General features: G+C 37.3%; 5 protein-coding genes across 5 annotated transcripts; 4 read left to right on the top strand and 1 right to left on the bottom strand.

Moving 5' to 3' along the window:
- The first annotated feature begins 223 nt into the window (after positions 1 to 223).
- Positions 224 to 649, top strand: LOC142178400 (secreted RxLR effector protein 78-like). Its single transcript, XM_075247740.1, has one exon. The coding sequence runs from the start codon at positions 224 to 226 to the stop codon at positions 647 to 649; it is 426 nt and encodes a 141-aa protein (XP_075103841.1).
- Positions 650 to 1,212: 563 nt separating this feature from the next.
- On the top strand, positions 1,213 to 1,941 carry LOC142178401 (uncharacterized). The gene is made up of 2 exons (XM_075247741.1): positions 1,213 to 1,351; positions 1,436 to 1,941. The coding sequence occupies exons 1-2, from the start codon at positions 1,213 to 1,215 to the stop codon at positions 1,939 to 1,941; spliced, it is 645 nt and encodes a 214-aa protein (XP_075103842.1).
- Positions 1,942 to 2,056: 115 nt separating this feature from the next.
- LOC142178402 (uncharacterized) lies at positions 2,057 to 2,903 on the top strand. Its single transcript, XM_075247742.1, has 2 exons — positions 2,057 to 2,608; positions 2,799 to 2,903. The coding sequence occupies exons 1-2, from the start codon at positions 2,057 to 2,059 to the stop codon at positions 2,901 to 2,903; spliced, it is 657 nt and encodes a 218-aa protein (XP_075103843.1).
- A 5,509-nt stretch (positions 2,904 to 8,412) lies between these two features.
- LOC142178403 (uncharacterized) lies at positions 8,413 to 9,924 on the top strand. Its single transcript, XM_075247743.1, has 4 exons — positions 8,413 to 8,722; positions 8,904 to 9,010; positions 9,154 to 9,357; positions 9,664 to 9,924. Exons 1-4 carry the CDS (start codon positions 8,413 to 8,415, stop codon positions 9,922 to 9,924), a joined length of 882 nt encoding a protein of 293 aa, XP_075103844.1.
- A 6,655-nt stretch (positions 9,925 to 16,579) lies between these two features.
- On the bottom strand, positions 16,580 to 17,200 carry LOC107790493 (secreted RxLR effector protein 161-like). The gene has a single exon (XM_016612413.1). The coding sequence runs from the start codon at positions 17,198 to 17,200 to the stop codon at positions 16,580 to 16,582; it is 621 nt and encodes a 206-aa protein (XP_016467899.1).
- Positions 17,201 to 20,041: the final 2,841 nt, after the last annotated feature.

Below are 20,041 nucleotides of genomic sequence, written 5' to 3' on the forward strand. Positions count from 1 at the left end.
TTTCAAAAGTCTTCATTTTTTCTTAAACTATGTGCGTAGTTAAACAGGTTCACATAAATTGAAGCGGAGAGAGTATTATTTTTTTCAAAGTTAAAGTGTTTGCCCAAGCTTTTAGAAGAAAAAAAATGCTTTTGAGTAGAAGCATAAGTAGTTATTGACTCAAGAAATTGTCACTGACATAAGGTTAAGGGGAAAGCCAGCTAATGTGGTGATCAAGCTTGATATGGCTAAGGCCTATGATAGGGTTTCATGGAAGTACTTATTGCATGTACTAAGGAAGATGGGATTTTCTGAATACTTCATCAACATGGTGTGGAACTTGATGTCAAATAACTGGTATTCAGTATTGGTGAATGGGCAGTCCTCAGGGTTCTTTAAGTCGACAAGGGGTGTGAAACAAGGGGATCCCCTATCTCCAACATTGTTCATTTTGTCAGCTGAGGTATTTTCCAGGTCTTTGAATAAGCTCTTTGAAGACAAGTCATTTGTGGGATTTGGAATGCCTAAGTGGTCTGATCCTTTAAACCACTTGGTATATGCTGATGATACAATAATCTTTGTATCTGCTCATCCTCCCTCTTTGAGCAAGATTATGGCAGTGTTGGGGAACTATGAGAAGATATCAGGTCAGATGATCAACAAAGATTAGAGTTCATATTACATGCATTCAAAGGTTGCTAATGGATTGTTTCAAGCAGTTGGAGCTATTACAGGATTTGCAAGAGGTAAATTCCCCTTCACATATCTAGGATGTCCTATTTTTTATACTAGAAGGAGGAAGGACTATTATGAGTATCTTATCAAGAAGGTGAAGGCTAAATTGCATTCATGGAAAGGAAAGCTGCTGTCATTTGGAGGAAAGGCAACACTCATCTCTAGTGTGTTGCAAAGTATGCCAGTTCACATGTTATCAGTCCTTGATCCACCAAACAACATCCTTGGGCATCTATATAAGACTTTTGCTAGGTTCTTTTGGAGCACAAAGGAAGAAGGTAGAAGCAGACACTGGGCTTCTTGGAAAAATCTTTGCCTTCCTAAGGAGGGCTAGGTTTTAGGTCCTTAAATGATATCTCAAGGGCACTGTTTGATAAACTATGGTGGAGGTTTAGGACCACAAAATCTTTGTGGTCTAATTTCATGTGGAATAAGTATTGCAAGAATGAGCTACCAACAGTGGTGCATTTTAGGGGAGGGTCTCATGTTTGGAGACAAATGTTGAATGCTAGGGAAGAAGTAGAACATGAGATCGTATGGGAATTGAAGAGCGGAACAACTAATATTTGGCATGAAAATTGGACTGTATTGGGTGCACTTTATCACGTATTACCTGAAGACTTTCCAATCAATGAAGGTCTTCAGGAGGTGGTAGAACTGCGGCAAGGGGAAGCATGGGATGATCAGCTGCTAGATCAAACTTTCAATAAGTAAATTGCAGAACATATAAGGCTAAATGTGCACTATGAAGGGAGTGAGGGATATTGGGATAGGCCATACTGGATGCTAAATCCTTCAGGCAAGTTCAGTGTTAGCAGTGCTTGGAAAATATTAAAGCATAGGGCTGATCCTAATCAGGAATTCAAGTTAATGTGGATTAAAGGGTTTCCATTCAAGATATCCTTCTTCTTGTGGAGATTATGGAGGCAGAAAATAGCCACCGATGACATGTGGAAGAGGCAAGGGCAAATGGTGATGTCTAGGTATTGGTGTTGTCAGCAGCCCCAAGAAGAATCCATTGAGCATATATTTGTCACAAGTCCTACTGCCTCTAAGGTATGGAACTTGTTCATGGGAGCTGCTAGAATTTTTGTGCAATTGATTCAATTGAAGCAGATTATAAGGCATTGGTGGTATGCTCAGTGTTGTCCAAAATTAAAGCCACTATTTCAAGCAGTACCAGCTATCATCACTTGGGGAGCTTTGGAAGAGAAGAAATGCAGGTAAACATGGTAGTTCAGTGTCCACAAATAGGGTGATTCATGAGATAAATAGGACATTGCATCAACTAGCAAGGGTGAGGTATGCTTGGATCCCTAATATTCCATTGTTATGGCAAGACATGATTCAATACTTTGAAGGATATAAACCTATATTGATCACTACAAGAGTAACATGGCAGCTTCCTTTTCATGGTTGGTACAAATGTAATACTGAAAGAGCTTCAAAGGGCAATCCTGGACCTAGCTCCCTAGGCTTTTGTGTGAGGGATGATGAAGGTGATGTGGTGTATGCTAGGGCAGTAGACCTGGGAGTGACAACTAATGTGGTGGCTGAAGCTAAGGCTATTCTTCAAGGGTTGGAATATTGTGTGGAGCATGATCTTCACCCTCTCATACTGGAGACTGATTCATTGGTGATGAAGAAGGCGATAGAAGGGGAATGGGATCCTCCTTGGATAATTGCACAGGATGTGAAGAAAATTATAGAGATGAAGGACAAATTCAATGTGATCTTTAAACATGTGTTCAGAGAAGGAAACTCAGTGGCGGATTTTATAGCTAACATTGTATTCTCTTTTGCAGGTACATCTGAGTTTCATCCATTCTTTGAACTGCCTAGTGCAGGGAGGAGGTTGATCAATCTAGACAAATCTCAATTACCTAACCTTAGGGTTAGGATAACAAAGAGAAGAACCCCAGACTAATGGCTTCACAGGATGGGACTCTGCACAAACTGATATGTCCAAATGCTAAGGAAAATGCTGAACCCATCATATGGTATTTTTGGAGATTGTTGAATCATTTCTCAGTGGTATTAGCATGCTTTAATGCTCAATCTGATGATGGTTTAGCATTGTTTAGAATGATGTCTACATTAAAGGTTATAGTAGGGAAGGATCTGAGCTTACAAGATCACAAAAAGGCACAATTTCAAAGGTTGGTCTTTGCCTTGCAAAGCCTGCTTAATTCCTGGCTTTTTCCTTGTAAAGCCAGCCTAAAGCCAGCTCATGCCTGGCTTTTGCCTTGTAAAGCCTGCCTAAAGCCAGCTCTAGCCTGGCTTTTGCCCTGCAAAGCCTGCCTAAAGCCAGCTCAAGCCTGGCTTTTGCCTTGCAAAGCCTGCCTAAAGCCAGCTCAAGCCTGGCTTTTGCCTTGCAAAGTCTGCCTAAAGCCAGCTCATGCCTGGCCTTTGCCTTGCAAAGCCTGCCTAAAGCCAGCTCAAGCCTGGCTTTTGCCTTGCAAAGCCTGCCTAAAGCCAGGCTCCTCTTCTACACATTAATTTTGATGAGTGAGTATATGATTAATACTTGAACAAAATCAGTCCACTGTATATGGAGATCATATAGTAGCTACACTTGGAAGACTATGCTGGCTTCAACTCTGTGGTGGAGATGTTTGGAATTTATTTTAGCCTATGGACAATATACCATGGCGCCTGGTGAGATCTTGATAGGTGCTGCTTGGTATTTGCCAATGACAATTGGATTCACATACACTAATAGGAGAAGGAAGCATTCAACTTATCATGTTGTAATAGATAGTTCATTAGATTTTAGCTTTTCTATCTTTTCAATAGCTAGTAGCTTCATGCAACTTCTATTTTGGTTTGGACTTCTTGTAAGCTTTGGACCCATTTTGGGATTTTATTTATATATTAGCCACTAGGCAAGTGCTGCCGAGTGGTATAGTTGCTTAAAATTTGGCCAAACACTAATTGATGCTCAGAAGTATTTTTCAAATTAATTAGTCAAACACAAAGTGTTTCTCACTAAAAATACTTTAAAGAAAATATTTTTTGAAAAAAAAACATTCTTAAAATAAGTTACTTTAATTTTATAAATCAAACAAGCTATTCAAAGGACAACATAGAGCAAGTGGACAGCAATTACAACCACTACTTTTTTTTTTAAAGCCACCATTTAGAAGTCGTAAAGCCTCAAAAGTCAATTAACAATGTTATAAGCAGACCGTCTTACCATATGTCTAGCTTCACCTACTTCTCTTAACTGTAGACAAAAAATATACTGGGATATTCTAAACCACTTTCAAATATTTCTCTTAATTATAAAGGCAACAACATATTAAAACAACTTCGGCTCCAAGTGGTTGGTGGTTTGCTTGGTCAATCTTGGGTAGCCTGATTTGACTTACTCCAATAGAAAAAAGATTTCGCTGAAAAAAAAGAATATTATTGAATTGTTGAGACTCGGCATGTGAGCAGCTAGCTGCCTTGCCTCAAATTTTGTTTGTTCTTTTAAAAAAACAATTTTCTTTTTCCATGTTTTATAATTATTTTTAATATTGTGATTTGATCTTTTATCTTTCATCAGAAAGCCATCCTAATTGACCAAAGTAAACTTTGAAGATTAAATTTGCCTTCCTAGTGTTAGAAACTGAGCAACTTTGTCATTTTTTTTAGATTTTGATTTAATATTACGGTAAGAAGACGTATTGATTTTGCCCTTACTTTGAAGGGAACTCAAACTTGAGGATAATTTCTACAGTGCAAAGTTGAAGGATAAATTTGAATTTTTTTTTTTTCAAGAATTTGGACACGTAAACCTTATTAATCTCACGTTGAAACTCTAAATTTGCTAATAACGCGAGCATCAATTCCAAAAAACGCAAAGGAAGACAAAATTGAGTAATTTAGAATACTACAAGCACCAATTTGGATCTTTCTCTCTCCCCTCCCCCCCCCCCCCCCAAAAAAAAAAAGAAGCAAAAACGATCTGATTTAATATCAAAATCAAGTAATTCATAATCAGAACCTTGTTGCTTATTAGGATCTCCATTTTCCTTTATCATTCATGCCACTTATTTCCTCAATGATATTTTAACATCATCAGACAGCTATAATCCAATAATTTTACCCGAAAAAGGAAAAACAATTAAGCCATGAAACAGATAGAAATGACTGTTTTTTCATTATTCGATTGCCAACTTGTATGATACATCAAATAAAATCTGATGACTTTGCCAGAAGCAGCCTCCTAAATATATTTAATGTAAGAAGATTTAATCTAAATAGTCGTTCACCTAATCTCTTAAACTTAAAATAGCCGGAGGATATAAAATATATATGTAATTCATTTACAATAAATGTATAACTATATATAATCAATATATAATCTAGGTATACCGTCCAGAAAAAGTAAACATAAATTCTGACATTTGTGTCAAACAAACAAAAAAACAAAAGCAAGCCGCAATAGAACAAAGAGCAAACAGGAAAGAGTACTTTATCTTAGTATGATTTTAAGACTTCTTTTCGTAGGACTTCAGATCATTTGATCTTGATTTTGCTTCTGTTTTGGGATAGGAGCCAAAGCAAGTGAAGAAGAAGAAATGGCTTTGAGAGTTTTGTTAACAGTTTTGCCCTGTGGTTTTGAATCGTCTAAAGATTCATCAGTATTTCTAGTCTTGATTAAGAGATTCTGTTGAGATATGTTGTCTCCACTCACAGTTTTCTGAGCTGGGAAAAAGAAATCTGTTGGGAAGAAGTTGTATTGAAGGCCAGCCATCAAAGTGTTAAAATTGTTGTGTTTTGTTTTGTGTCTTTTGGGTTGTGACCAAATTACATATGCTATTTCACTTATTTATAGACATTTAAGAGACCCGCTAGGGTTTTGAAAAGTCATTACTCTTAATATAGTTTGTATTGTCAAATTATATATATAGTTTGTATTGTATTGTATCGTTTTGATGTATACAATATTTAGATAGATTGTATTGTTTGTCGTCGTTTCATGATGTCATGCACCAACAATACGAAAAATAAACTTGCAATATTATAAAGAAAAAGTAAGGTACGGGGTAGAATTATTATATAAAAAGGTAGGATAAAAAATAAAATATGATTATTTAATAATAAGGAAGGGCAAAATGAGTGAAAAAAATAAGAAAACGATGCGACCACATCAAATCGGTCGTTCTATAAAATGACACTTTTCGTCGTTACGTAATGACGAATTTAATAATACGATACAATAAAATTTTAAGTAACAAGCAAAACAATTAAACATTGTATTTAAAGTAACAATACTATACAATACAACAGGTAAACAACCATCCAAATAAGCTGTTAAGTTAGGTTTTTTTTTTTTTTAAAAAAAAAAATCGTTATTTTGTATTCCAAGAATATTCGAGGGTTATTAATCCACCTGCTTGTAGGGAAAAGGAAAATCTCAATTTTGCTTGTTGAAAATGAATACTCCAATTTATGAGTTTGATTGAACCTACTAGTGACTCATTGCGCAAGCAATATAAGTCAAACGGTCAAGGTAAGCGGCTATTCCCTACCTTTTTAATAATAATAATCGTCTTAATAAATTGAATTTGCTTGGAAATATTTAATGTTTTAAAAGTAATAATAAATCATCTTTTATTTTTTTCTCAAATCTAATTTTACTATTCGAATTAATATAGTGTTAATTAAATTAGATATGTAAGAAAATAAATTGTAGTTATTTAGATAAATACTCTTATAATTGAAATTATTAAATTTATTTAGTAAGTGTACAAAAACTTTGAAGTACAAATAATATTGACGTAGATAAAAAATTTTAAATATAAATAGTAAAATATTTTACAATTTTATGAGGAAATTGTCGGTCAGATGGTTTAAGCGAATTAAATTTTTGCAAATGGTCTCGAGTTCGAATCCAAGATTTAGCATTATTAGTTTCTTTTTCGGTAGCTTTTCTGTCCATCCTCTTCTATTTTCATCCGTGCTAATTTCTAAACCAAGGAAATCTTCTGAGTCCTCATTATCGGCCTGCACTTCTTCTTCTTCTTTTATTTTTTATTTTAACTTAATTTCTTTTCATAGTTTTGGAACTTTTTATATGAAATTATTAATTTAGCTTGGTTTGTATCTCTTCTGTTGCTTTCTGTTAATAGTTAGAAGTTAATTAAATAAATAAATAAATAAATAAATAGAGTTTTAGTATTTTAATATAGATCAAATTGATATTTGCTATAGTAAAATTTGTAATTTTATTTTGAAGTTTAATAGATGGTTAGATTTGTAGGTAAATAGATTTGTTGTTATGAGTTAGATAAATTTATAATTTTTTTGGCTTGGAAACAAAACAAAGAGCAACATGCAATTTTTTAAAGTTTTGGTAAGAACTAAAATAAAGAGGCCTAGGTAAACCTCGTTTCGTTGTTAACACATTGTCATTTCTACTGTCGATTATTTTTGAGGACTTTAGTTTATGTCTGAACCCGCTTGCATAAAATTCTGAATCTGTTACTGGTTATTTGGCTCTACTCGTAATTTCTTGCGCAACCAATACATGTCAAAGTAAGCAACTACAGCCTCCATTTTTTAAAATTAATAGTTTTAACAAATCAAATTTGCTTTAAAGTACTCAAGATTTAGAAATAATAAATTATTTATTATTATTTTCCCAAATATATTGTTATTGTTCAAATTAATGTACTGTTAATTAAAATAAATATCTAAGAAAACAAATAATAATTTAAACAAATACTCTTCTGACCAAAACTATTAGTAATTTTTATTTATTAAGTATATAAATTTTAAAAAAAACAAATAATATCGATCGAGATGATATTATTTCTTGGGGTTGGCCAAAAGGCAGGCATGAATAAATCATGATGGTGACTGGCAATTCCATGATAGCCTTTAACAAGCCCTTTATATAAGAAAAACGTTTTCTTTTTCTTTCACAAATAATTAAATAGGATTCTTAGCCGACCACTTGACAAGTCATCTGAGCAATTTTACTCCACGTTCGTAAGTTACGCACCTCTGAATAATATAATACTATAATGATAATAATTATTATTATAAATAATGACAAAGCATACTCAGGTAATATTTCTTTCAATTAGGTAGTTGGGCATGTGCTCAGTGCGAATATGAAATTAAAGCATGCTCTTTTTGATTCTTTGACAGATACTTTTAACGAACTCTGCTTATTGTAATGGCTGAACTTTAGGCTTCATATTTGGACCAAACTAAAGATTCTCTTCCCACTTGCGTTGTCCTCTTACTGGCCAAATATAGATCTTAATATTTGTCAAACGGCTAAAATAATTGAACTTTCTAAAAAATAGATAAAAGGGGTTCTTCTAAGTTGGAGTTTGGAGGGGAGGGGGGTACAGTTCAATGTATGTGGTCAATTAAGTAAAGCTGATATACTCCATTATTCAATTTGCATGATAGGAGGAACAATGATAAGTGGATAAAATATGTAGTATTACTGAAAAGTCGGTCACAATAGGAAAGCTCCAACTGCTTATCTATCATCAGGAGTAGTCTATTATTCCCTTTTGCTTAGTTGCTCCTCCCTGGTAATGGACTTGAGGTCAAGAGAGTAAGGAAGAAGAGAGCGATGTATGGCCGGCCGAAGATTAAATGAGGAGCCTTGACTAAGGCAAATGTGCAGGAGTCGGGGGAGAAGCTGTTGGTCATGGGGCCCGGAGGAGTAGTGGAGACGCGAGTAGTATGTGGACCACGACAATAAATTGCATTAGGGAAGCTGCTAGAGATGTGTTAGGGGTATTGAAGTGTTATTCGGGAGGCCTCAAAGGGGACTGGTGGTGGAACGAGGAGGTCCAAGGAAAAGTGAAAGCTAAGAAAGCGGCATATCTGAAGCTAGTGGGGAACACGAATGAGGAAGAGCAGAGGACGTGTAGAGAGCGTTATAAGAAGGCAAGGAAAGAGGCAAAATTGGCAGTCACGTCGGCTAACACTGCAGCTTTTGAGCGGTTGTATGAGGATCTAGGGGCAAAGGAGGCGACAGGAAGTTGTACAGGTTAGCCAAGATTAGGGAGAGGAAGGTCGGGATCTGGATCAAGTGCGGTGCATCAAAGACGAAGATGGTAAGGTTCTGGTGGAAGAGTCGTGTATTAGGCGTAGATGACAGGAGTACTTCCATCGACTCCTGAATGAGGAAGGGGACAGGAACATCCTGCTAGGTGAGTTGGAAAACTCAGGGAGTCAGAGGGATTTTGGGTTTTGCAGGCGCATTAGGAGCGAGGAGGTTGAAGGGGCAATGCGGAAGATGGGTAGGGGTAAGGCAACTGGGTCTGACGATATTCCAGTAGAATTTTGGAAGAAAGTGGGCCGGACAAGCTTGGAATGGCTTACTGGGTTATTTAATATCATTTTCAATGACAAAAAGATGCCCGCAGTGTGGCATTTTTTTTTATGATCCCGTTATACAAGAACAAATATGATATTCAGGACTGCAACAATTATAGGGGTATCAAGCTGCTGAGCCATACTATGAAAATTTGGGAGAGGGTGGTGGAGAGGAGGGTGAGACATAGTGTTACTATTTCTGAGAACCAGTTCGAATTTATCCCGGAAAGGTCTACTATGGAAACCATTCACCTTGTGAGGAGATTGATGGAGCAGTATAGGGAAAGGAAGAAGAACTTGCATATGGTATTCATAGACCTGGAGAAGGCCTATGATAAAGTCCCCAGATAGGTCCTATGGAGATGTATGGAGGCTAGCAGTGTCCCAGTGGCATACATTAGGGTGATTAAGGATATGTACGAGGGAGCGAAGACTCGGGTGAGGACTGTGGGAGGAGACTCATATCATTTTCTAGCGGAGATGGGGTTGCACCAGAGATCACCTCTTAGCCCGTTTTTGTTTGCCTTAGCGTTAGAGGTGTTGACGCGACACATACAAGGGGAGGTGCCATGGTGTATGTTATTCGCTGATGACATAGTCCTGATTGATAAGACGCGTGACAGAGTTAACGCTGGGTTGGAAGTTTGGAGACAAACGCTGGAGTCTAAAGTTTTTAAGTTGATTAGTTCGAAAACTGAGTACTTGGAGTACAAGTTCAGTGATGGGATGCATGGAGAAGGAGAGAGAGTGAAGATTGGTACTCAAGTCATTCCCAAAAGATATAGTTTCGGGTATCTTGGGTCTATTATTCAAGGCAAGGAAGAGATTGACGAGGATGTTACCCATCATATTGGAGTGGGGTGCATGAGATAGAGGCTCGCCTCGGGGGTTTTGTGTGATAAGAATATGCCACATGGACTTAAGGGCAAGTTCTATAGAGTGGTGGTTAGACCGGTTATATTGTATGGGCCTTAGTGTTGGCCCGTCAAGAAGTCCCATGTCTAGAAGATGAAAGTAGCTGAAATGAGGATATTGAGATGGATGCATGGTCATACTAGGAAGGACAGGATCAGGAATGAAATTATTAGGGACAAGGTAGGAGTTCCATCAGTGGAGGACAAGTGGCGGGAGTCGAGGCTGAGATGGATAGGGCATGTGAAGAGGAGAGACATAGATGCTCCGGTCAGGAAGTGTGAGAGGTTGTCTATTGCGGGTCTAAGGAAGGGAAGGGGCAGGCCTAAGAAGTATTGGGGAGAGGTAGATTGACAGGACATGTCATTGCTCTAATTTACCGAGGATATAACCCACGATAGAAAGGTGTGGAGGTCGAGAATTAGGGTTGTAGATTGACAAATACTAGTGTGTTCCCCATAGGCTTACCAGTAGTACTAGGATTATTTTGTATTATCTTATTCATGGTTCTTTACTATTACATGTTGTGTCATTCGCGCCTTACCATAATGCATTGTTGTTACTATTGTTTGCTACTTGTTGCTTTATCTCCATTGTTCCTTGAGCCGAGGGTCTATCGGAAACATCTTGTCTATCTTTATAAGGTAGGGGTAAGGTCTGCGTACATACTACCCTCTCCATACCCCATTTATGGGAAAATACTGGGTTTGTTGTTGTTGTTGCTTGGCTGCTCCTCGTGGAAGTAGTTGCTCCATTCACTAATCTACATTTACATAAATACTCTTTTTATTCTGTGACGTGACAAAATGTTAGATATCATTCATTTTCTCTGAAAATTCACAATTTTCAATTATTCAAATGCAATTAACTACTCAACTTTTATACTTAAACGTAATATTTTCCTATCGCTAGAATTGACACGAGTAAGAGATAATAATTACACAAGGAATGTTTAAAAAGAAAGGAAAAATAATAATTTGCATAAATACAAAATGAAAAATAAAAAGTGAATTATGCAAATGAAATATACTGCAACTGGGCCAAAAAGCCTATTTTATAGACCAAAAAGGTGGTGGTTTAATTGGAGATGCCCATCAGGTTTATGTTGCACTTGGATAGTGCCGACCCTATTCTTCCACTGCACAAAATGGCGTTGTTCGTTGCTCTGTGAAATCAGCTTCACGCGGTCCACCCACTCTAGGATCTCGTGAGTCAACTTCATGCTTAGAAGTAGCTCAACATTCCACAACATTGTTTTCCCACTTGGGTCACAAGCCCACGTTATAAATCTCGGCGATAGAATGGTTTCTCATATTCACATATAAATAAAAATAAGTTACTTTACCAAACGATGTGGGAAATGAAGACCTGTTTGATGACACATGAGTGATGGTTATGAAACTCTACTTTATACCTTTTCTCTTTAATCATGTTTTTTTTTCTTTTTCCGAATGAGAATTTTTCTTACTTGGAGAAAATATAATTCCAAATACAAGCAGACCATGCATTTTAAAGCAAAATTCGAGAGAACTAAATTCAAATTGAATAGGTAATATAAGAATTTCTATAATTATTCTTTTCGGATAAGTAAGGGCAGGGTGTTCTTGCAATTTTTTAAAACTGTCAAGTCATACCCATCAAATAGTTTTTTTAGTCCATTTTTTGAATTGAAAATAATTAAGTTCCATTAAGTCTACATAAAAATAATTCTAAACTTTAATGATTATTACATATTCTTCTCGCCATTTTGAAATTGGAAAAATTACAAGGAAATCTATAATTCAACATATGTGGTCAAATAACTAAAGCTGATATAGTCCATTATTCACTTTGCATGATAGAAAGAACAATGATAAGTGGATTAAAATATGTAGTTAAATGAAAGCTCTGTACAAAAGCTCCAAGAATAGTCAATGAAGCACATAGACATAGGCAAGAAATAATATCAATCACTAACGAGAGTTGTGATAAGATGAATAAGATCCTTCCACCCTTGATTAAAAGTCTCGATTTCGAGCCTGAATATAAAAATAATTCTTATAAGAAGCACTATTGTTGCCTGTATGAATTACTAAAGAACTTGGTTCTCTACCGTGTTCCTTAAGCATAAAGTAAATAAGCAATACAATGAAAACAATAATTTTTACGTAAAAAATCACCCGGCTCAAATGGCGCAAAAATCACGACCTACCACGTAGGATTTTCAACTCCAACTCCACTAGAACAATGAGCTAAAATGTATCAATTACAAGACTGTAATTCAAAACTCTCTAGTACTCATACGCTCATATTTGATTCACAAGTTACTCTAACTTGTAAAGCAAAATATTCACTCCAACTCACTAACTATTTTTTGACGTTTGATTACAACTCAATTTTCTAAAACACATTCACTAGACTGACTCGGAAGAATAAAAAGCAAGTACTCAACATAAGTAAAAATAACTTATGACACTTTATTTGATGTGTAAAAGGATAGTTCAGAAGTCCAAAGTCAATCCTATTTAAACAACTTGAGATCTTCTAGGAGTCCTATTCATAGTCAGCTTCATATTTGATAGGACTCCTACTGTTCCAAGGATTCCCCAAGCTTTGGGACTTTTGTCCTTAACTGAATTATTCGTATCTTCTTGAGCAACGACCCTTACCACTTATAGCAGCCATCTTTTACCAAACTCAGACCTGGGTAACTTTGAGATAAAGTTACTGTCTTGTACATACGTACAAGTATCAATCATGAGGAGCTAATCCTTTAACCTAAGGAGTTGGTTCTTCATAACAGTTAAGCAGCTACATTGAGGACCTGGTTCTTTGAGAAGTTAGTCACACTTTGTTAATCATCAAAACTTCAATACTCAACAACTTCCTCCTTTTTGATGATGACAAACTTTGTACACAGAATCGGGCAATCATATCAATGAGCCATATGATCACAACAAGTAATTTTGACAGACATGTATGTTCACAACCCACCAACCTTCCAACCTTATCTTCCCCATTTTGGCATTATCGAAAAAACACAAACACATGTTAGACATTAAGAACAGATAATATAAGATTCAAGGCCAAACATATAATAGCACAAGCATAAGAACAGGCAAATAAACTATGTTGATGATCCAATAGAGTACAAAACATCAAAGCAGAGCAATATGAGACATTAAGTAGTGCCAAAAGAAGCCCAGGTCCGTGTCTTCATCAGTAGAACAAAATAAACTAAGCATACTTCCAACTACTTAGACTAAGATAAAAGGAACAAAAGATAAGGAATCACTAGAATAGCAAAAGAACTAAGGATACTAGGAAGGAACTGGTTCAAGGATGAGAAGCAGAGGGGCCAAAGCTTTCACAAGGGTAGCAATCTGTTAAGCATGGTCCTCCCTATCTCTTCTGAGCTCTTCCCTGAGTTGTTTTGTTTCCTTTCTCAGCTCATTATTGTCATTACGAAGCTTGGCATTCTCTTCAACAACCAACTCCAACCTCTTGCTGAGTTCTGCAACCCTACTGCTACCCGAAAGAATGGCAGATCCTGTGGGTCCTCTAGCCTTGATCTCCTCACAGCCACACTGCTTGAGGGTAACAGTATCCAAAATATCATTGTGGTTTTCAAACTTAAGCTTAGGTAAGGCAATGTTGATCTTGTCAAATAACTCAGTCAACATGAAACCACATGGCACAACATGCTTTGGTTTGGAAGTACCTGCAGCTCTTGCCATGTGCTGAATCATCAGGCTAGGAAGATTGGTAGGTCGACCAGTGTCAAGCAGTTCCATCATAGCCATGTCTAGCAGAGTAGCTGCATGCCTTCTCTCATACCTCTAAAGAATAAAGGAGTTGACAAAGTGAAACAGTAGCTTGTGAAAGGAGTCATATCAATCTTGTACACTTTCTAGGGAGCATCTAGTTCAAATTTTTGGGAGAACTTCCTGGTGACCACAATGCTAGTGTCAACATTATTGTCTATGGCTAGCCATTTATTCTTCAAATAATTGTCAAATATCAATGAAGGGATATTCAGAAGCAGCCCCAGTTCCTCAGCTTCAAACTCCATGTCGAAGCCCCCTACTTTATTCTTGACTACCTTCCCATCAAAAGTGAAATTTGTGTAGAACTCCACCACAGCAGGAACACATACTGGGGGGGAAAGCTTTGACAAATATGTGCTTCCACCCCTGTAGCTCAAGTTTCTTAACCGGTTGAGCCATTCCCTTCTCATCAGTGTTCGCAAGCATCTTCCCATTTAGCACTTTTCTGTTCTTGAACTCTGTGAGTCGATCAACTGCATCTGTCATATTCTTTCTTGTCTTACCCCTACTGGCCCTTGCAGAAGAGGTAGCAGGTTTGGTGACTTTGGCTCCCTTTTTCTTTGGTGTGGCAGACTTTGCTAGCAAGGCTGAGTCAGATTCATCTTCTCCATCCACCTCAACAATATGTTCCAAAATTGTAACCTTCTTCTTTGGCTTCTTTGCACTTCTGTACTGCTTCATGATTTGTGCATCAACAACCTTTCTTTTACTCCTTGTGAGGGGAGTTCTAGCAGGAGGAACCACTTCTTTCCTTGTTGAGACTGCTGTCTTTGTAGCTTTCACAATGGTTTTTCTGGACTTCTTCCCTACCTTAGATAGTGGCATTTCATCTTCATCACTGCTAACTTCTTTATCTCTAATGAAAGGAGTTAGAAAAGACCTAGGTTCTTGAGCCCTTGTCTCTTCACCAATTTCTTCTGAAGGGTCTATGACAGTATTTCCAATTGTCATTGAACCTTCAGGTTCCTCACTCACATTCCCCTCTTCTTCCTCACTCTCGCCATCACCTCCTTCACTCTCACTTACCTTTTCTTGATCCTCACCCTCACTTTCAGAAACCTCCTCTTCTTCATTATGATTTTCTTCTTCTGGAGAATTATTAGCATGTTCACCTGTCTTATCCTCTGTATCACTCTCCTTATCATCTCTAGATACTCCCTTATTCTCACTCTTTTCTTCTTCATTGGCTATGTTTTGAGCATCATGTTCCTCATGATTGTTCACAGCTTCTTCCTCTTTTTCACCATCATCATCTTCCTCATTCTCAGTCCAACTAAAATCAAGGCCATCAGAAGCCTCCCTTTGCACTTGTTCTTTACGTCCTTCCCCTTCAACCATAGGCTCCACAGCCGTTGTATCTACCTCCTTTCCCAAATCCCCTGTACGCTCTTCTACCATGAATTTCTCCATTGGCGACTTCTCACTCGTAGGTGGAAGAGTATCTAGGGGTGCAACATCTATAGTAGAAACCAAAACATCTAACTTGGAAGTAGGATGTGGTACTTGATCAGTAGTGCCTATACCTGATTCCCCATGAATCAAAAATTCCTTGACTCTAGTGTTACCCTGCGTAGCAGCCTCAGGCACTTACTTGACATATTTTCTTGAAGTTGCTTTGACCTTTGCTGACTTAGAGGTATTTTTCGTAGGAAGCTCAAGTGCAGAGGTAGTTGCTTTTGAAGGAGGGGGTACAATGGAGATGGGAATGATAGGAACATGAGCAGTAGGAACAGGGGAGGATAAGGTAGGTATGGTAGAGGATATCGAAGGAGAATGAGCAGGTATGGGCGTGGGTTCTCTTGAAGGCTTGTCATTTTTCTACGATTTAGGCCTCAAGATTTTGGGTTTTGCTTTAGCCTTGGTTGATGATTTAGCTTTAGAGGGTGTTTAACTGGCTTTAGGCATGGTGATCAGATGAGAGACTCGAAGAAGAGAAAGAAAGGGTTTGTTCTTGATAATTGCTTTTGATTCTTGCTTAGGGTTTGAGAGAAACAGTAAGGTTAGAGAAGTTGATCATAAGAGCCTTTTAAATGCGTTACTCCTGATTTGACTAGAAGAGAGAAGGTGACCGAATTTGAATTCTAACGGGACTCTTATAAAGGTTACTTTGACTGTATGGTTTTCAGGAGTAATTGATCTCTAATTGCATAAGGATTCGCCCTTACTCTTTGACTAGAAGACAATTAGAAGTGATGCCAATGGAAATAAAAGTTTGAGTAAATCAATAATTTTTAGAATATAAAGTCCTAATGACTAAACACAGTATGGCACATACCTGAGTCAAAGAACCAACTCCTTAGAAACTCCTTATTCATTTTTGCAATAAAGCTTCAGCACTTCATATTAGTATCATCCAACACAGTTATCAGCTAGATTTTCTAAGCAAGTGTGTGAGCTTAATACAAGTACAAAGCTGAATCAAACACATTGTACTTAATTATCTATGTCTTATTATGCTTTTTCTAACCAATCACTGGGAGTAAACTTAGTGGGAGGAGTTGATTAGACCTAGTTCTAGTCTATTCCTTTCAAAGTGATCCCTACTCAGAGCTTTAGTAAAAATATCAGCAATTTGATCTTCAGTTTTGCAGAAGTTAATTGAGATATGCCCTTTTTCAACATTGTCTCTGAGAAAGTGATATCTAATGTCAATGTGCTTGGTTCTCTTGTGTTGACATGGATTTCTAGCAATGTTTATGGCACTGGTGTTATCACAGAATATGGGAACACAATCAACAAATATATCATAGTCCCTTAGTTGTTGTCTTATCCATAGTAACTAAGCACGACAGGATGCTGCTACCACATATTTAGCCTCGGCTGTAGATAAGGACCACTGAGTTTTGCTTCTTGGTTCCCCAAGACACCAGACCAGAACCTAGAAAATGAGCTATTCCTGAAGTGTTTTTCCTGTCAACATGAAAACCTGCATAGTCAGCATCAGCATAGCCAACTAGTTCAAAGTTGTACCATCTGGGATACCATAGACAGAGGTCAGGGGTCCCTTTGAGATATCTTAGTATTCTTTTGACAGCCTTCAGGTGAGATTCCTTGGGATTTGCCTGAAATCTTACACATAATCCCACACTAAACACTATATTAGACCTGCTTGCTGTGAGGCACAACAGTGACCCAATCATTCCTTTATATAGCTTATGTTCCACATTTTTCCCTTCTTCATCAAGGTCCAGCTTTGTTGCAATGGCAATGGGGGTATCAATAGACTTAGAGGAGTCCATGTTGAACTTCCTTAGTAACTCTTTGATATATTTTTGTTGATGTATCATGGTTCTAGTAGGTGTTTGCTTGATTTGCAGCCCCAAAAAGAAGTTCAATTCACCCATCAAGCTCATTTCGAACTCATTTCCAATCATCTCCGCAAATTCCTTGCACATTGCTTCATTGATGGCCCCGAAGATAATATCATCCATATACACTTGCACAATCAAAATATTCTTCCCTTTGCTCCTCAGAAATAGAGTGTTTTCCACCTTTCCTCTTACAAAGTTGTTGGCTTAGAGGAATTTTGAGAGTCTTTCATACCAAGCTCTAGGAGCGTGTTTTCAGACCATAAAGAGCTTTATCCAGTATGAACACATAGTCAGGAAATTCTTCATTTTCAAATCCAGGAGGTTGTTTGACAAACACTTCCTCCTTCAGGTACCCATTCAAAAAGGCACTCTTTACATCCATCTAGTATAAAATGCATTCCATATAGGCAGCAAAGGCTATCAACATTCTTATAGCCTCTATTCTAGATACAAGTGCAAATGTCCCATCATAGTCAATGCCCTCATCTTGATTGTAAACCTGAACCACCAGTCTGGCCTTGTTCCTTGTGATATTTCCTTGTTCATCCAGCTTGAATCTGAATACCCATCTGGTACCTATGATAGTTCTGTTCTTGGGTTTTTGTACCAAGTGCCAGACCTTGCTTCTCTCAAACTGATTTAGCTTCTCTTGCATGGCTATGATCCAGTCTGGATCCTTTATAGCTTCTTTGATGGTCTTAGGTTCAACCTGTGAGAGGAATGTTGTGAGTGCACATAGATTTCTTAGAGAAGACCTGGTTTGCACCCCTGTATTTGGATTAGAGATGATATTCTCAAAAGGATGTGAGCTTTGATGCTTCCATATCCTGATCTGTATACCTAAAGAAGATTCACCTGAGGAGTGACCCAAATGAACAGGTTCAGTAGGTGTGGCTTCATTTGTCTGGTCAGCAGTTAGAGTAGTTCTTTCTTCTTCTTGTTCCTCATGATACTGTCAATTTCTTTATGGTATTCAGATCCATCTTCATCATATTCCTTTGTATCTCCATCACCAGTGAATCCTATGTCATAATCTTCATCCTACAGACCTTTCTCAGCCAAATTGTTAGATTCATCAAAAATAAAATGAATGGTTTCTTTCACACACATAGTTCTTTTATTAAAAACCTTATAGGTCTTACTATGTGGAGAGTAACCCAAGAAAATTCCCTTATCACTTCTGTAATCAAACTTACCTAGAGCTTCTTTCCTATTATTATGCACAAAACATTTGCATCTACAGGCTCTCAGGTGAGTGATGTTGGGTTTTATTCCTCGAAGTATCTCATAGGGAGTTTTCTCAAGAATGGGTCTGACCATGCATCTATTTAACAGATAGCAAGAAGTAATGATTGCCTCGGCCCAGAAATATTTAGGCAGTCAACTGGAAATAAAAATGGTTCTCCCCATGTTTTCTAAGGATCTATTCTTTCTTTCTAAAACCCCATTTAGCTCTAGGGGTTGAGAAATTATGGTCAATGCCATGTGAGCCACATAACTCAAGGAATTTTGAATTTTCAAATTCAGTTTCATGGCCAGTTCTTATACTTAAAACATTACATCCTAGCTTTTGTTGAATCATTTTGACAAATACACAAAAACATCAAAGGCTTAATCTTTGGATCCCAAAAACAAAGTCCAGGTATACCTGGAGAAGTCATCAATAATCAAAAACACATACCTCTTACCTCCTCTGCTCTTTATTTTCATTGGTCCACATAGATCCATGTGAAGGAGTTCCAAAGGTTTAGAAGTTATTACAAACTTCTTAGATTTAAATGATGACCTAACTTGTTTCCCTCTAACACAGGCATCACATACCTTGTCAGAGATGAACTCAACTTTAGGTAGCCCAAGGACCAAGTCCTTCGCTGCCAACTTGTTGAGTTGAGAGAGACTGGCATGTCCCAGTCTTCTATGCCATATAAGTGGATCATCTTCCACTACACTCAAGCATGTATGCTCGATTTGGGGAAGTGACATAATCGATATCTTGTAGACATTGTTATGTCTCTTACCCTTTAGCACAATTTCATTAGTATCAAGCTTAGTGACAATGCATATTTTGGAATTGAATTTTACCTCATTTCCTTTGTCGCATATTTGAGAGATGCTAAGAAGATTGTGTTTAAGACCTAACACATCTTCTATAGCGTGAGAGAGTGACTTGACAACCTACCAATACCTGTTATCTGCCCTTTTTCCCATTTCCAAATGACACACTCCCTCATTGGAAGGTTGTCAGTGAGAGAAAGTTTTTCTTTTCTCCAGTCATATGTCTTGAGCATCCACTGCCTAGATATCAGTCCTGATTATTTTCTCTCACCTTAGCCTGCACTAAAATTCACAAGTTAGTTTTGGGAACCCAGCTAATTCAAGGCATCAGAAGATCTATGCCATTTTCTTAGTCTAGAGAGTTCATAATTAACCTTTTCTAGGTTTTCATGAAGGACTTTATTTCTACATTCAGTATCACAAAGATTATCATTAGTAATTTTTAATTCCTTTTCAAGCTTATCTTGCAGGTCACTCATTTTTCCTTTGCCATATATATCAGGAGACGTCTCATTCTCATAAGTAAGTTCAAGAACTCGATTCTTAAGGTCTTTGACTTGTTTCTCTAAACTATCTTTGTTAGATTCAAGCCTTTTGATATCAAGATTGACACAAGAAAGGTTGTTGATTAGCTGATCATTTTCATTACTCATTTTATCCATTTCATTCTTTAAGGTCACAATTATGGCCATCAGTTGCTTTTTGGACATAGCATGAATATTTTCTTTCAAGTCAAATATACTTACCTGGTTTTCCTCATCTTCAGTTTCTGAATCACTCATGGCGATCATTCCTATCACTTCTTCCTCTATTTTTTATTCTTTAATCGCCATCAGAGCCACTTCGATGTTTTTATTTCCAAAGTCAGTTTCCAAGGTCCTCCATATATCATGAGCAGAGATGCAA

The sequence above is a fragment of the Nicotiana tabacum genome, chromosome 24 (genome assembly GCF_000715075.1).
Source record: "Nicotiana tabacum cultivar K326 chromosome 24, ASM71507v2, whole genome shotgun sequence".
NCBI lineage: Eukaryota > Viridiplantae > Streptophyta > Magnoliopsida > Solanales > Solanaceae > Nicotiana > Nicotiana tabacum.

Excerpts from the sequence above, each read along its gene's own strand:
- LOC142178400 (XM_075247740.1), top strand. The coding sequence starts at position 224 with ATGGCTAAGGCCTATGATAGGGTTTCATGGAAGTACTTATTGCATGTA.
- LOC142178401 (XM_075247741.1), top strand. The coding sequence starts at position 1,213 with ATGTTGAATGCTAGGGAAGAAGTAGAACATGAGATCGTATGGGAATTG. Across the intron at positions 1,352-1,435 it reads AGACTTTCCAATCAATGAAG|AACATATAAGGCTAAATGTG; the intron begins GTCTTCAGGAGG and ends AGTAAATTGCAG.
- LOC142178402 (XM_075247742.1), top strand. The coding sequence starts at position 2,057 with ATGATTCAATACTTTGAAGGATATAAACCTATATTGATCACTACAAGA. Across the intron at positions 2,609-2,798 it reads CTCAATTACCTAACCTTAGG|AATGATGTCTACATTAAAGG; the intron begins GTTAGGATAACA and ends AGCATTGTTTAG.
- LOC142178403 (XM_075247743.1), top strand. The coding sequence starts at position 8,413 with ATGTGGACCACGACAATAAATTGCATTAGGGAAGCTGCTAGAGATGTG. Across the intron at positions 8,723-8,903 it reads GGCGACAGGAAGTTGTACAG|GGAGTCAGAGGGATTTTGGG; the intron begins GTTAGCCAAGAT and ends TGGAAAACTCAG. Across the intron at positions 9,358-9,663 it reads GGAAGAAGAACTTGCATATG|ACGCGTGACAGAGTTAACGC; the intron begins GTATTCATAGAC and ends CTGATTGATAAG.
- LOC107790493 (XM_016612413.1), bottom strand. The coding sequence starts at position 17,200 with ATGGATGATATTATCTTCGGGGCCATCAATGAAGCAATGTGCAAGGAA.